The 13,828-nt window shown below is 54.0% G+C and overlaps 5 protein-coding genes across 5 annotated transcripts; 3 read left to right on the forward strand and 2 right to left on the reverse strand.

The window, feature by feature from the left end:
• Positions 1-160: 160 nt before the first annotated feature.
• Positions 161-995, forward strand: J4E88_008008 (uncharacterized protein; the record flags this gene model as incomplete). The annotated part of the gene is made up of 3 exons (XM_049401622.1): positions 161-298; positions 375-712; positions 782-995. The coding sequence occupies 3 exons, from the start codon at positions 161-163 to the stop codon at positions 993-995; spliced, it is 690 nt and encodes a 229-aa protein (XP_049252695.1).
• A 339-nt stretch (positions 996-1,334) lies between these two features.
• J4E88_008009 (uncharacterized protein) lies at positions 1,335-2,368 on the forward strand (the record flags this gene model as incomplete). Its single annotated transcript, XM_049401623.1, has 2 exons — positions 1,335-1,466; positions 1,550-2,368. 2 exons carry the CDS (start codon positions 1,335-1,337, stop codon positions 2,366-2,368), a joined length of 951 nt encoding a protein of 316 aa, XP_049252696.1.
• A 576-nt stretch (positions 2,369-2,944) lies between these two features.
• On the reverse strand, positions 2,945-5,268 carry J4E88_008010 (uncharacterized protein; the record flags this gene model as incomplete). The annotated part of the gene is made up of 2 exons (XM_049401624.1): positions 2,945-4,988; positions 5,036-5,268. The coding sequence occupies 2 exons, from the start codon at positions 5,266-5,268 to the stop codon at positions 2,945-2,947; spliced, it is 2,277 nt and encodes a 758-aa protein (XP_049252697.1).
• Positions 5,269-5,709: 441 nt separating this feature from the next.
• Positions 5,710-6,486, forward strand: J4E88_008011 (uncharacterized protein; the record flags this gene model as incomplete). Its single annotated transcript, XM_049401625.1, has 2 exons — positions 5,710-5,746; positions 5,855-6,486. The coding sequence occupies 2 exons, from the start codon at positions 5,710-5,712 to the stop codon at positions 6,484-6,486; spliced, it is 669 nt and encodes a 222-aa protein (XP_049252698.1).
• A 322-nt stretch (positions 6,487-6,808) lies between these two features.
• Positions 6,809-9,519, reverse strand: J4E88_008012 (uncharacterized protein; the record flags this gene model as incomplete). Its single annotated transcript, XM_049401626.1, has 3 exons — positions 6,809-8,184; positions 8,231-9,449; positions 9,508-9,519. 3 exons carry the CDS (start codon positions 9,517-9,519, stop codon positions 6,809-6,811), a joined length of 2,607 nt encoding a protein of 868 aa, XP_049252699.1.
• Positions 9,520-13,828: the final 4,309 nt, after the last annotated feature.

The raw sequence follows: 13,828 nt of genomic DNA on the forward strand, positions 1-13,828 counted from the left end.
AGGTGTCCGAATGCGTCCTGCCTCCTCGGCAACGCGCTCACCTTCGCTTCGCTCCTTCCTCATCAAAACACCGTGCCACATCCAACCTAACAAACAGCCGCCACTACGATCTTTACTTCTCCACACAGTAATTCCAAGCCACAGCAGCACCACTACAACGATGGATCCGCAGCAGCAGTACATCGCGCAAGTCAAAGAAGAATACGATGAGCTTGGCATCTGGGTGCCGGTGAACGAAGAGCAAGTACCTGTTGAGAGCGTGGCCACTCCTGTCCCTAAAATTGAGCCGACCGATCAAGTACGTCCATCCATAACAAGCTTATTAACTCTTAACTACTACATTTACTACAGCATGCTAATACAAGCAATTCTAGACTACCACTACCCACAGCAAACCGAGGAAGTCCAAGAAAGCCAAGAAAGTCAAACGAACCGAACCTCTTACAAAAAGAGAACGGCATGTCCAACGTCTCGAGACGCTGAATTCCCTGCTCCGCAAAGATCTCAGAGAGGCTCGCGACGGGACAACAGTGCAGCGGATGAAAGACCTTGAGAACCAAGTCCTCTTGCTGCAAGAAGCCACTGGATCCAATAAAGCCAGTATCATCAAAGATCTCAAGCTAGAAAATCAGCAATTGCAGAAGAAGGTTGAGAACTTGAAGCGAAGGGTCAAGAATGCAGAGCGAGACATTCGAGCGTACAACAACTGCATGTAGCACAAACAGGAAAGGGTTGTGCTTGAATGACTAGGCGACGAACTTGCGCAGACAGAAGCCGAAAGCAATCTGGCAGTCCGTAATCTAACGAAGAAACTGAAATGGGAGCAAAAGACTAGAAAGAGAGTGGAGGATTGCTGGCATAAGGCCGAGGAGCGCTTGGCACACCTCACGGGTCTCGAGGGAAATGAGGCTGAGATGACTGAAGAGTTGCTTAACGAAGAAGAGTCTATGAAAGAAGATCTCATCAAAGATGAAGATTTGATGGAGAGTGAGTGATAGTGGGCAATACAAGACGTATGTGAAAAGCTGCACAGTGACGCGGAACTCTTATACAGAAGTTATCATAGCTTGAACTCTGCATTGGGCTGTGCTCTTCTAATCGTGGACATTTGCAAACTTCGAGGGCTCGTCACTTCCGTTTGCGCCTGCCTCCGATGTATCCAATCGTGATCGTATCTCCTTGGCGGCCCACTCACCTTCATTTCGCTCCTTCCCCGTTCGCGAACTTCGCCACGTGCACGCTTGCTAAGCTTGGAACCTCACAACACCCCACTTCTCCAATCTAAACTTTTCCACATCACTTCAGCCCTATCTCGCAACGGCGACCCAGCCACCATGGATCAGCAGTACGGAACGCGAATCAAGTCAGAAGATGTTGAGCTTGGCATACGGGCGCCCGTGAAGCAGGAGCGAGAGGAAGCAGAAAGCGTGCCTGCCGTTGTTCCCAAACTCGAACCGACTGACAAGGTAAGTGTATTTAATTCCGAGACAACCGCCCGAGCCACCACACTACAGTGTCATGCAGCACGTACTAACTGTAACGACTCCAGGAAATGCTCGCTTCATTGAGAAAACAAAGGAAGAAAGCGAGGAAGGAACAAAAGAGGCTGATAGCTTCCATGTCCGAGGGAGAACGTCGCGAACATAAACAAGGCGATCTCATGAAACAAAACACCCTCCTCCGCAAACAACTCGCGGAGATGCGACCGAAGAGATCTCACAGCGCGGAAAGCCGCCATCGGCGCGCTCTTGAAAAGGATTTCGTCCGAGTCTGCCAAGAGCGCGACAAGGCTATTGCGGAGAGAAACGAGGAATTCTCACGGAAAGCCCAGACATACCTGGTCCCAAAAAACAGGTATGCGGAGATACAGAACTCTCGACTGCGTCAAGAGCTCGCCGACGCTCGTAAGACGATCACGGATACCAGAGCAACCTTGCGAGCCAGCGATCAGAGGGATCAAGCCTTGCCTCTCCGTCATGAACCCGAGCCAACCGTCATGACCAATGGAGCGAGTACCATAACCGCGTTGAGAGCAGAGATATCGGATCTTGAAAGACAGCTGAGGGAAGCATGTCGGCAGGGCGAGAACGCCATACGTGATGCTCGCGCCGCCGATAACAACGACAGCGATGTTGATGCTCTGGAGGAAGAGCTTGCAAGGGAGCAAGGGAAGGACAGGGCAATGGCCAGCAAGCTGCAGAAAGCTCTTAAGAAAGAGCAGGACAAGAGCGAAGGAGTGCATAGTGGCTCACATCAGGTCAACGAGCAGGAGGCTGCTATGACAGGCTGGCCAGGAAGTCGTGGTCCATCGATTAGGCAGCGAGTCAAAGTTGAGGATGAAGATATGAAGTTGGAGGATGGAGAGTAGCACAGAGGGTGTGAGGAGCACTAATAAAGGCGTATGTATCTGTCGATGATACTCATTGCGAAGTTTGGAGAAGGACTACGAGGGTGCACGTGCGAGCAAAGAACAACCATCGGTTCTTGGAGATGCGACACTTCTTTCTTTCGTAGAGTATCTCCTCGCGCATGGGTCGTATGGAATGCGGGAGGTGTGGTTGGCTCGTCGTCTCTGGGTCGCCTCTGGACTATGGGCTTTCGAATTCCGCGCACACAGCGATGAGTCCAAGGGAGGAGTATATAACCATCGTGAGAGAGATATTTGCGAACTCAGAATGTATTGTGATAGTCAAGGTGAGATGATCACGAGACACATCGTAGGCAGAGATACAAGTGATAGCCATGATATAGCATGCTGATAATCATGATACATCTGACAAAACATCGTATGTGACTTCATCCCCTTTCCTTCTCATATGCAATGTCACGCTTCCGAATTCAGTATCAGGATAACGTTAATTCATTCTCTGACCAACACCGGGTATAAACTACACCTCCCTTTCCCATCCCTATATATCACACAACATTCATACTATCATACCCATCACTGAACCTCAAAAACCCCACTAACCCCCTCAAACTCCTCAATAGCTCCCCCAACTTTCTTCGCATCCCCATAATACCTAATCCGATACCTCCCCATCTCCACCCCCATAACCGCCGTATCCCAGCTAATCGTCACATCACTCGTCCCCGTAAGCCCATTCACCCTCTTCCACTGATACACGACCTCCCAATCCTCGTCGTTCTTAACCTGCGTCCACTCCCCACCATCACCATCACCATCACTGCTCTGTTTCTCTATAGCCGCAAACGTGCCTTCAAGACGGAGGTTGTTACGCGGATTCGCGCCGACGAATGTCGCGGAGACTGTGGCGCCGCGGGCGTATGTGGGTAGGACGTCTTTTGTGACTTGGCCGAAGGAGCGGCCGAAGCCAGCGCCGTCGTAGACGACGCCGGTGATGAGGGAGATGGATTTGTCGCGGTTGTCCGGGGGCGAGGGGCCGGGCGGAGGGGGTTGGAGGGAGGAGTCGGATAGGTAGGGGAGGTAGGACAGGGTGGCGTTGATGTAGGCGTTTAGGGTGTGGGGGCCGTAGAGGGTGGATGCGCCTTCGTAGCGTTGGATGCCGTATTCCTCTTCCGTGGCAATGTAGTGCGTGTAGCTGTTTGCTGGGCCGCCTAGGACCACGATGGGCGAGGAGGCTATGTTGGTGGATGCGATGGCGTTGTGGACGGCTTCGCGCCAGCGGCGGCCAGACATGGTTGTTGCTTCGCCGGGGGAGACGATGATGACGAGTTGGCCGACTCGGAGGACTTGGATGTCGACGATGTTTGGGGACCAGGGGTATGGTACGTTGGCTTGTCCGACGTTAAGTAAGACGGGCTTCGGGTACTGGCACTCCTTTTGCTCTTTGCTTGGTGGTGCGATGGCGCTGCCGACGAGGTTCCAGAAGGGATTCGAGGGCGCGCCGGGGTCGTTTTGGACAAAGTCGAACGCGCCGGGGCCGTCTGATGTGCCGGCTGCGAAGGAGTTACCCATGGCTGCGGGACATGTGTGGACGACGGATCCATTGCTGAGGGTGAAGGTGAAGTTGGAGAAGTCGACATAGGTGTGGAACGAGCGGACCTTGCCAGAGATGGGCGTGAAGGCATTGAAGTCGTAGATGCTCCTGGCACCCTCGGCCTGACGCCTGCCAATCTCGTAGCAGGACTTGTGGCCTCCGTCGTCCAGGCCGAAGAAAGGTCCACGACCGTGGCAGTCCTGGCTCTTTCCTCCGCAGGTGCTGTCGTTAAGTCGGCACTGCTGGCCTGAACCGTCTTCACAATACGCACCGAGTACGTTGGGCGTCGTGTCACCGACATTAGCTTGCGAGAAGCCTGCCACAAAGCCCTCGGCAGCATTTGAGTCGGCCGCATTGGCCTCCATGTCCTTCTCTAGCAAGTACGCCGCCACGCCCTTGTTGTCTCCAGCAATGAGCGTCTGGTTTCCCAGCATACTGGTGCCATGGACAGGGAACCAGTTCAGAATCCCAATGCTCTTTCCATCACTAGCTCTCGTGAACTTCAGAAGTGTCATGGTCTTGTCCACATTGTCTGTATAGCGATCGCGTTCTGCTTGGGGGTTGGCGAGGTAGGCGAACAGACTGCGGTTGATGTTCGCATCAGCAATCTTCGCACTGCCAGCACTGACAGTTCCCAGGGTAAGGCCTTCATGCGCCCTCTTGATAGACAGAAGCGTTCCGTCCACAATCGCGCGATAGCTCTGCTTGTCGAAACCCTGACTCGTGATCTGCGGGAGGAGGTAGTTCAACCAGGCTCCTGGTCCGGCATGGCTATGCGTGCCAGTCACGGCGACATTGTTCTTCCCGTATACAGCGTATTCGGAGCCCATGGCCTGAAGCCCTTCCAAGATGCCATTTCGGATGGCAGTGTCTCCAGACTGTGTGTCGAGGACGAGGTACACGAAGCGTTCGCTGGCTTCGTCCGGGTTGCCGACGATGAAGGCGCGGGAGTAGAGGCGTTGGCGGAGTCCAGATCCGATTTGCGACGAGTTCGCATAGCCCATCATGTTAAGCTCGACGACGGGACTGTGACGACGTTAGTACAGTCGCATGATGGTATTCTCGCCACCTACCCAGTGATATCCGCCTTGCCAACGCCGATAAGGTACGAAGACGCATCGCCAGCCTGGCCTCCATCCTGCTTCTCACTGTTGAAGACATCCTGCTGGGCTCCAGTGTACGTCTGATCGAGGCGCGCATGCCAGAAGTCGACGACGGGGAATCCGAGGTTGATGACGAGCTGGGCGATGATCAGCGAGGCAACAAGGGCCGCACCCAGTGCGACTGCGATGTGTGAGCGCGCCATGGACGCGAAGAGATGTCTGGGCGGAAGTGTGCGGAAAGAAGCTGGAAGCCGCTGGACGGGGCGCGGCGAGGTTCTTGTACGCTACTGCTGGCACCGGAAGCTACGCGTGCCAGACGTGTAGAGGGTTGCACATGGACGTGCAGTGAATGAGCAAGCTGCAAGGAAGATAGATAGACAGGGGAGACAAAGTATCGCCTCTGGCCACAGCAGCGCGAAGCTTGACGGTCGCGCCTGGCACCTGCATTGCATGACGTTGCGGGGTTCCTCGCCGTCTGGTTGGCGGGGAGCCCGGACGCGATCAGTGCCTAAATCTACCCGTGCAGGCCTGCTTCTCTAGCACGTCTAGTTTCGCGACACCCTTCCACTTCACCTGCGCATCCAATACACCATCTGCCATCCACCTCGCCCTTATCCCGGCCCGCTGCACGTCGCTTGCCCGCCATGCCCCTCATCCAGGAATCCTACGACCATCTCCCTTGTACGTCCAATTTGCTCCTGCCCCAACACAGCAACCATGTCCGATGCGCCCAGTCACGCGCGACATCTGGACTGATAACCCCCGTATTGCCTCGCTAACCACTTGTAGACGTCGATACGGAGCTCTCAGCTGCGAGCCTGGTCGCAGCCAGACACGCTATCAACGCCGACATCAGAGCCGCGGGCGTAGACACCACAGACATGCATCCGGCGCTTATACCAGCAGCCACGAAATACACACCCACCTTTTCCGACTTCATCACGCGCGAGCATGCGCGCCTCGACGACCACCCTACGTCGAAGCTGTCTGGCGTTGATTTGAAGCGCTATGAGGATCTCGATGCGCCCGAGAGCACGACCCCGACTAGCGACGAGGAGAGGCCGGAGTTGCTGGAGCGGTGGAACAAGGCGCTGAAGCAGGCGTATACGAGCTCGGAGTATGTGCAGGGCAGGCTGACGCAGTTGGGGCTGTTGGAGAAGTTTGGGAAGAACGCTTGGTTGGTGGGTAACTCGCAGCTGGAGGATATACTCAAGGGCGTCGAGGCTGAGCTGGCGGGTTTGGGCAAGCAGCAGGAGGAGGTGGAGATGGCGAGGAGGTCGCAGCAAGACAGCGCGGGTGCTGAGCTCAAGACGCTCGAGGAGACGTGGAAGAAGGGTGTAGGAAGAGTGCTGGAGACCGAAGTCGCGGCTGAAGGGTTGAAGCTGCAGATTCTGGAGAAGCGAAGGGCAGGCGCAGTTTGAAAAATTTCATCACCATCGAGTGAAGAGCATAGTTGCATGATACCCAATACACACCATTACGCAGAGCCACTGAGCAGCATCATCATCATCATAGAAGGCGCACATGCATATCTTCAGATTGAATACGCAATTCAGTCATCATTACTAGGAACTATATAGCTAAAGTAGCAGGGGTACTCATTTATGGAATTGAAAAAGCACGCCTCATTCGCCATCGCTGCTCTGCCTCATCCGCAAAAACAAGCCAAGGAAAAACGTTTCCATCCCTTTTTTGGGTATCGAACTCCATCCTCATTAGCTGAAATGAAAGAAAGACCATCCACTAGTACACAATACGCTCGTCAAAGACGGGTGCCTCGCGCGAGTGACCGTCCTCAACACCCTTCCAGTACACCTTGCCCTTCTCGTTGAAGGTAGCCTGCTCGTCTGTGATGACGAGGCCAGGGACGGTCTTTTGGGTGTCCCTCATCTCGCGCGTGCTGATGCCCATGTCGTCCTTTACGATCCAGATTACGGGTGTGGGGCTGGTGACGGAGGGGTTGAAGAAGGCGCGCTTCTGGATCTCCATGGGCAGCGGCTCTTGCGGGTGGTGGTAGAACTGGTCGAGGGACGCCGAGAGGTTGTGGATCGAGTTCTTCTCGGGGTTGAACATCTTGGCTAGGAAGCCGGGCATGCGGGTGGGCTTGGGTGCGTAGCTGGGGGTGGCATCGGTGGTGTGGACCTTCTCGCCGTTCTGCGTGTGCATGCCGTCCTCGTGGTGGCCGTTGGTGACGCTGCCGTGGGCAGGGGATGGGTCGGTGTAGGCGAGGCGTGCTTCCTCGTGCTTCAGGGCGAATTTCAGAGTGAACTGGAAGACGAGGGTGAGGAAGAGGAGCAGGCACATGATGGCCAAGGGACCGACGGCCTGGATGTTTTTGGCCGTGGCAATAGCGAACAGACCAATCAGGCAGATCTCAGACAGGTAGATACCGGTCATAAGCTGGCGAAGAGCCTTCTGGTAGGCTTCGCCCTTGGTGTCCAGGTTGGTCTCGTACACGTATAGGAAGTTGTACCTGAAGGCAACGTAGATGAGGGAAAAGCCAATCGTAGCGAAACCGAGGATAAGAGGTGCAATGCCAGAGTAGGTGATACCAATGACAGCCAAGTTGACCCACTTGGGGTACTCAGATCCCCACGATGGAGCCGACAGCTTAGTAAGCTTGTCGAAGATCTTGCGAGGGGTCTTGCCAGGCAGAATGCGGCCCAGGAGCACGACCACGACGAAACCGCCGATGTTGAGCAGAGTTCCGGCAGCCGATGAGAGACCCAACAGGATGAAGTAACTGATGTAGAAGTTGGAGGCTTTGGGCAGGCTTGTAGAGAGCAGAGTGAGCACGCTGCCAGGGTTGTCGATGATCTGGTTGATGGCGGAGGTGATGGCGCTGGACAGGGTTGCCACAAGGAATACCTGGACGACCTGGAAGGCGAAGTACCAGTTCTGGGTCTTGAGCTCGATCTGACTCCATGTAACGTATCCAGCCAACTTGGCCATCAAGCGACAGACGATCGGCACAAGGGCCATGAGCACGGCAAGCATGACAGCCGGCAGGAGACCGGTAACAACACCCAGGATAACCTGAGGGATGTCCAGGATCCACTCGAGCCAGGAGAAACGGTCAGCCAGGTAGTTGATGTTGGAGATGAGACCGACAAAGGCAACTGAGTACGTTAGCTGAGGTCTGTAAATGTGTATGATGGGTCTTACCGGGAATTGCGAAGAAGATGATCATGACAGAGATGAAGGCGGTAGCGACTGCCCAGCGGGCAAGGTGCTCCATGGGCTTGATCTTCAGATTGCCCCAAACGACCTCCTGAGGTACGATACCAAGTTGACGTGCCTTGAGCTTCTTGTCAGGTCGGGTCTTGCTGCTTTGCATCATCTGCCAGGCATCCTGCGCATGCCTCTGGGTGTCGAACTCGAGGAAGACGGCTCCGACCAATTCACCCTGGCCGTTCCAGTGTTTATCCTGCTCCTGGGTGATCTTTGGCATGAGCTCAGCAAGGTGCGATCGTCCGTACTCGATAGTGTCAACCTTCTTGCCGATCAGGAACTTGAGCTTGTGGGTGGGGCGCTTCTTGGGGTCGATCCACTTGGTGCCGTCAGATACGTCGCTGGCGACGAAGTGCTTCTTGCCCTTCTCAGCCTTGATCCGGTTCATGTTGGCTTCACGCAGGAGCTGATTCTCGCCATCCTCCAACTTCATAGCAGTCTTGTCACGGTCCTCAACCAAGTCGTCCAACTCCTTCGTGTTTGAGGCGACCCAGGCATGCTTGACGCCGGGGAACATCTCGAAGAGGGCAGACTGTGACATGGTCGTTGGGACGTTGGTGAACAGAATGGTACGCGAAGACAGGCGACTGGCTCCCCATGGCGAGCGACGGTACGCTTGACGGAGGTTGACGACGTAGAAGGACTCGCGGGCGATGATGCACATGACCATGCTGAGGAAGATGAAGGAAATTCCGGCATGGGCATAGTAGCGGTTCACATTCTTGCCTTCGGGGTTGACGTTACTCATGGAGAGAAGATCGAGCTGCTCCTGGCCTGCCCCTCCCGTTGCATTGACGGGGAAGAGAACGGGCCATGTGACGAGACATCCCAGGAAGCAGGTGACGATGAGGACCTTGAAGAAGCGCACGAACAGGTAGCCGTCAATGGACTGGTGGTCGAGAATGTACTCGTCCTTGAGGTTCTTGAAGTCTTTTATCCATCCTAAGAAGCCTCCGCTCGGTGCAGGCGTCTGTCGCTGCTGCCCCAGATGGTTGAGATAGGTTCTCGGCGCATAGACCCGGCGGAAGTATTTGCGCGCGATAAGGAAAGCGACGACGAAGGCGAGCGCAAGAATGGCAGTCGGCACCAGGGTGGAGACCAAACTGGAAAGGGAGTTGGAGGATTCTTGCTGGGCTTTGCCAACTTCACCACCCTTTGTTATGGTTAGCGCACGTTCCTGCTGGTGCTGTCGCGATAGCGGAGGGACTCACGGTGGACGACATGCTGGGCAACTAGGCAGTCGCGTGCCCGTGGGGTGGGAGTGAAGGAGTCGCGAAGGGAAGATGCTTCTTAGGAAATGAGGAGGCTCTAGGACTGCATACAAATAAACAGGACTGCGGGCGCTATACAAGGAGTCCACCAGCCTCTACTCCTAGTGTGACGTCGTGGTCCAAGCACACTCCACAAATCGGTCCTATCGCGCGACTCGAGCCAGCCCGCTAACGCCTTCAGCTTAGCTGCGCGCATCCAGCTTCTGGACCCTGACACTTCACTGCGGCCTGCATCACCAGCCTCAATTGCGGAAGGCTTTTCGCTGCGTGGCGGTGATGCAGCTCGGCGTGGCCGTGAAGTGAAGTGAGACTTTTCACTCACCCATGTCCGGCTCGAAACGCGTCTTTCATGTGAAGGATGCGCGACAAGGGCCCAAGGAAATTACCGAGCTGGCGGAAAAGCAACCTTGTGATTCGCGACATGCGGCGCAAATCCAGTTGAGAGAGCATTGCCAAGCTTGGCAAGCTCCCAGCCTCGCTAGCGATCATCCTGGATGCGGTACGACAATTACGTCAATCGAGCCTTGTCCGCTGCCAGGCTACCCCTTCTCCTGTCAGGTGTCACTAGACGCCGCCTTGGTGGAAAGCGACCGACAATACAGTGATACAGCGAACAAACACGGCACAGAACCGACTATGCGTTGTTGCGGTTAAGCAGCCGAAACTATGACGATGCCATCTCACCGTACTCTGTGCGCGTCCTATCACCCTGCACTGCACACAGACACGACACAGACACAGAAAGCCTATTCTCCCCACCGCATCTTGATCCCGCAGTGATAGTCACAATTGATTAACACGCGCAGCCGCTCCTCGCACACAGCGGGAAGGATTGACAACTCCACACCCCCTGTGGGAACCGACGATCTAGATTGAAGCCACATCCCGTCTCACCACGTCTACGATCTCTCATCTGCGGCTGCAGCCAATCCCCTGGTCCCGACTGTCATCTCCACCAACACCAGGTGACGCGCAATACCGACTGGACAGAATTTGAGTTTTCGTCTTTTCAGCTCGCTGCCCCTGTTTACACATGCGGGTACACGTGGCGCAGCGGCCAGACCCTGCGTTTTTCGCTGCACCGCCACACGTTCACACCAGTCTTTTCCGCGGGGTGTGCGCAATCGTTCTTACGCGCTTGGGCTAGGTGCGCTGCGATTCACGGCCTTTCCAGAGGAATGATGCAATCGCAGACACGTCCTTCTAATCAAACCTCGAACTAGTTCGCATGTGCCGTAAGCTGTTGGCACTGCCGCACCGTCGATGGAAAGGTAGTATCGTCATTGTCTGCATCAGACGCACCAATGCCTGTCGTACTCACATGAGCCGATGATGAACCTTCTTTGTTCTTTCAGAGTTTGCTTCAATAGGACCGAACCAGCCGTTGATCTCTTCAGAACCCATAGATAGGCGATACGCGATATTAACGACCGAGCCCCCTGCCACTTCGGCATTGCCGCTGCGAGATGGATCAAGAGTAGCATCTTCTCGTACCACCCACTTCAACATTCGGTACACAACCCTGGGATCTTCGGACAACAGAAGGCAGCAGACGACTACCGATCATTTGATAATGTTGGGTACTGGATCAGGCTAGCGCACATGTAGCATTGTGGCACAGCTGCGGGGACGACAACATGTGAGCTGGACTGTGATGAAGTCACTGCACACTACACTCACTAAACACCCGAACATGTCGCTATGCAACGTTTGCGAATCAATACCATGGCGCAGGATTATCACAGGAAGATGTTTAAGGGGCACGGATGAGTTAGATGGCTTCAGGTTTAATGCAGCTGGGCGAACATTATCGGGCACCTCGAACGGGTTTGCTTGGAACGAGCGGCGTTGCACTATTGCGGAGCTTGTATCTCGCGCTAAGGCATGCTCGTTGTGTGCTTTTATTTTGCTAATGATAAAGCGAAAGACGTGGGAATTGAGCTTCGAGAGGGGAACAATGTTCACGTGGGAGGAAGTCAAGATTAATATTCCGCGAAATCTCATGGTCTGGATGGATCTTCCTACCGATTCGCAAGGCTATCCGCGCATTGGAATCTACCTAGGTAATCCAAATCGTCGCGAGACTTTGGGGCTGTGGCTCTACCTCCACCTGAGCTTCGGTAACTTAGATGTACGTTTGAACACAAGAATACCAAACTAATGAGATGGAACAGAAAGCCCAAGGTGGCACCATCATGCTCCTTATGTCTTGTTTCGAGAGACACTCCATCCAAGGTCATTGCAACGTATGCTTTCCTGGTTAGATACATGTAACGCTAGCCATCCTGGATGCTCTCATCTGTCAACGCGACTAGTACCATTTCCGACAAGGGTCTTAGACGTGGGCATGCTTCCTAAACGAGAACAAATGTTTGGCGATGATCAAGCATGGAGGAATTGCTTCCGGGGTCATAGCTGCAAAGTCATACAGACTTCCACTGCCAGCATGGGTCGTTACGCCACCCTAAGCTACTGCTGGGGTTCTATGTTGCCGTTGACTACAACTACGGTCAATCTGAAAACCCATGAGTCTGGTATCAGCTTTGACGAGTTACCACGGACCTTGCAAGACGCTATCATGATTGTGCGATACTTGGGTATCGAATACATCTGGATCGACTGTCTGTGTATTTTGCAAGACTCCAAAGCAGACTGGGAGCATGAAGCTGCAAGCATGGCAGAGGTATACTCCAATTCATATCTGACTATAGCTGCTGCAAGGGCACACCACTGTGGGGAGGGATTTCTTGGCCCCCGCGAAATGGAGGCCCCGCTCCGTATCGATGTTAAAGACGAGAAGGGCTCATTCGAGCTATATATCCAAAAGTATGAAACCTTTGAAAAGGTCCCTACAACTTGGCAGACCCCTATGTTTACGAAGATTTGGAACTGATTTTATCGAATAGCTCCAGCCTTTGCATAGACGTGCATGGGCTGCCCAGGAAAACCTCCTTTCCCATCGCGTTCTAAGCTTTGGCAACCGCCATATGGAATGGAGATGCTCCCATACTGATGAGAATGAGAATAGGTTCCCAAGATGGTGCCCGGACCGTCCAGGAAAGTATCTCGAATTGATGGCGGAAGCACTGAAAGAACCCATGCTCGAAGATCCCATGCATTATCGCCCCTCCTTCTGTAATACTACCTGGGCCAAATTTACAGTGGATTTCACCAAACGCGAAGTGACCTATGAGGCAGACACCTTTCCAGCGATGACTGGTATCGTCCGAGCAATCCAAAAAATTACCGGAGACACGTTCTACGCCGGACTATGGAAGTTGCACTTCTTTGAAGGCCTTCTATGGCACTCCGAATCGCGTAGCGAGACAATCATCCCGAGCAAAAGATTCGGAAAGAAACCCCAGACTTTGACCAAACGGCCAATATGGGTTGCCCCATCGTGGTCTTGGGCGTCTGTAAAGGGAATCATACAGTACGGCACTTTGCAGGGAACTGGTGAATACTGCGCCCATCTCGAAGAGTGCAGGATCACTCGCAGCGGTTCAGACCCCCTTAGCGCACCTACAGCTGGCTCCATCCGCATCACAGGACCGGTAACGCTCATCACCAATGTTCAAGCTGAAGATGAACTGGAATCGTGGTTTCCCTCGTGTAGTATTCAGCTAGGTAACGGCACACAGGTTGGAGCACTTGTCAATTATGACTTTGTTCACCGTGAGTCTTGCAGTGTGTTGATGATTACGACACAAATAGGCCTAGTAATCGAAAAGGTCGAACAAACCACGGACACATATGTCCGGGTCGGCACTGCCCAAGTTAGAAAAAGATTCGAAAAACACGATGGTCCTAGCGGAAGGATAGAGCTGCCTCCTCTAACTGCTGCGGATCATTTTCCGCCACGAACTATTACATTGGTCTAATCACTACCAAGACCAGCTCGTATTATGACGCGGCACATTCCCCGAAACTGACGACGGAAACGAATATATACCGACGGTACCCATACCGCAGCGGGTCGCAGTGCAAACGCTCCAGACAGCTCTGATTCGTCGACCGCTCACCTTTACCTTGAGATGTCGGTCACGTTACGTTCGCTACTTCCACAACACCCCCTCCTACCTCTTTTGATACGCTCTTTTGCTTCGTTACCACGTTTCCCGACACCCCGCTCACTCTCACAATATCTCTCTCCGTCACCACCTTACCGCCAGGTTACTACCACTTCCCGCGACATTCCTCTCCGCACGAGGATCACCGCCCATCTACTCGCCTTCCGTCAACACCTACAACCCCCGAATTC

Source organism: Alternaria novae-zelandiae (genome assembly GCF_023758075.1).
Source record: "Alternaria novae-zelandiae strain BMP 2774 chromosome Unknown scaffold_17, whole genome shotgun sequence".
Classification (NCBI taxonomy): Eukaryota; Fungi; Ascomycota; class Dothideomycetes; order Pleosporales; family Pleosporaceae; genus Alternaria; species Alternaria novae-zelandiae.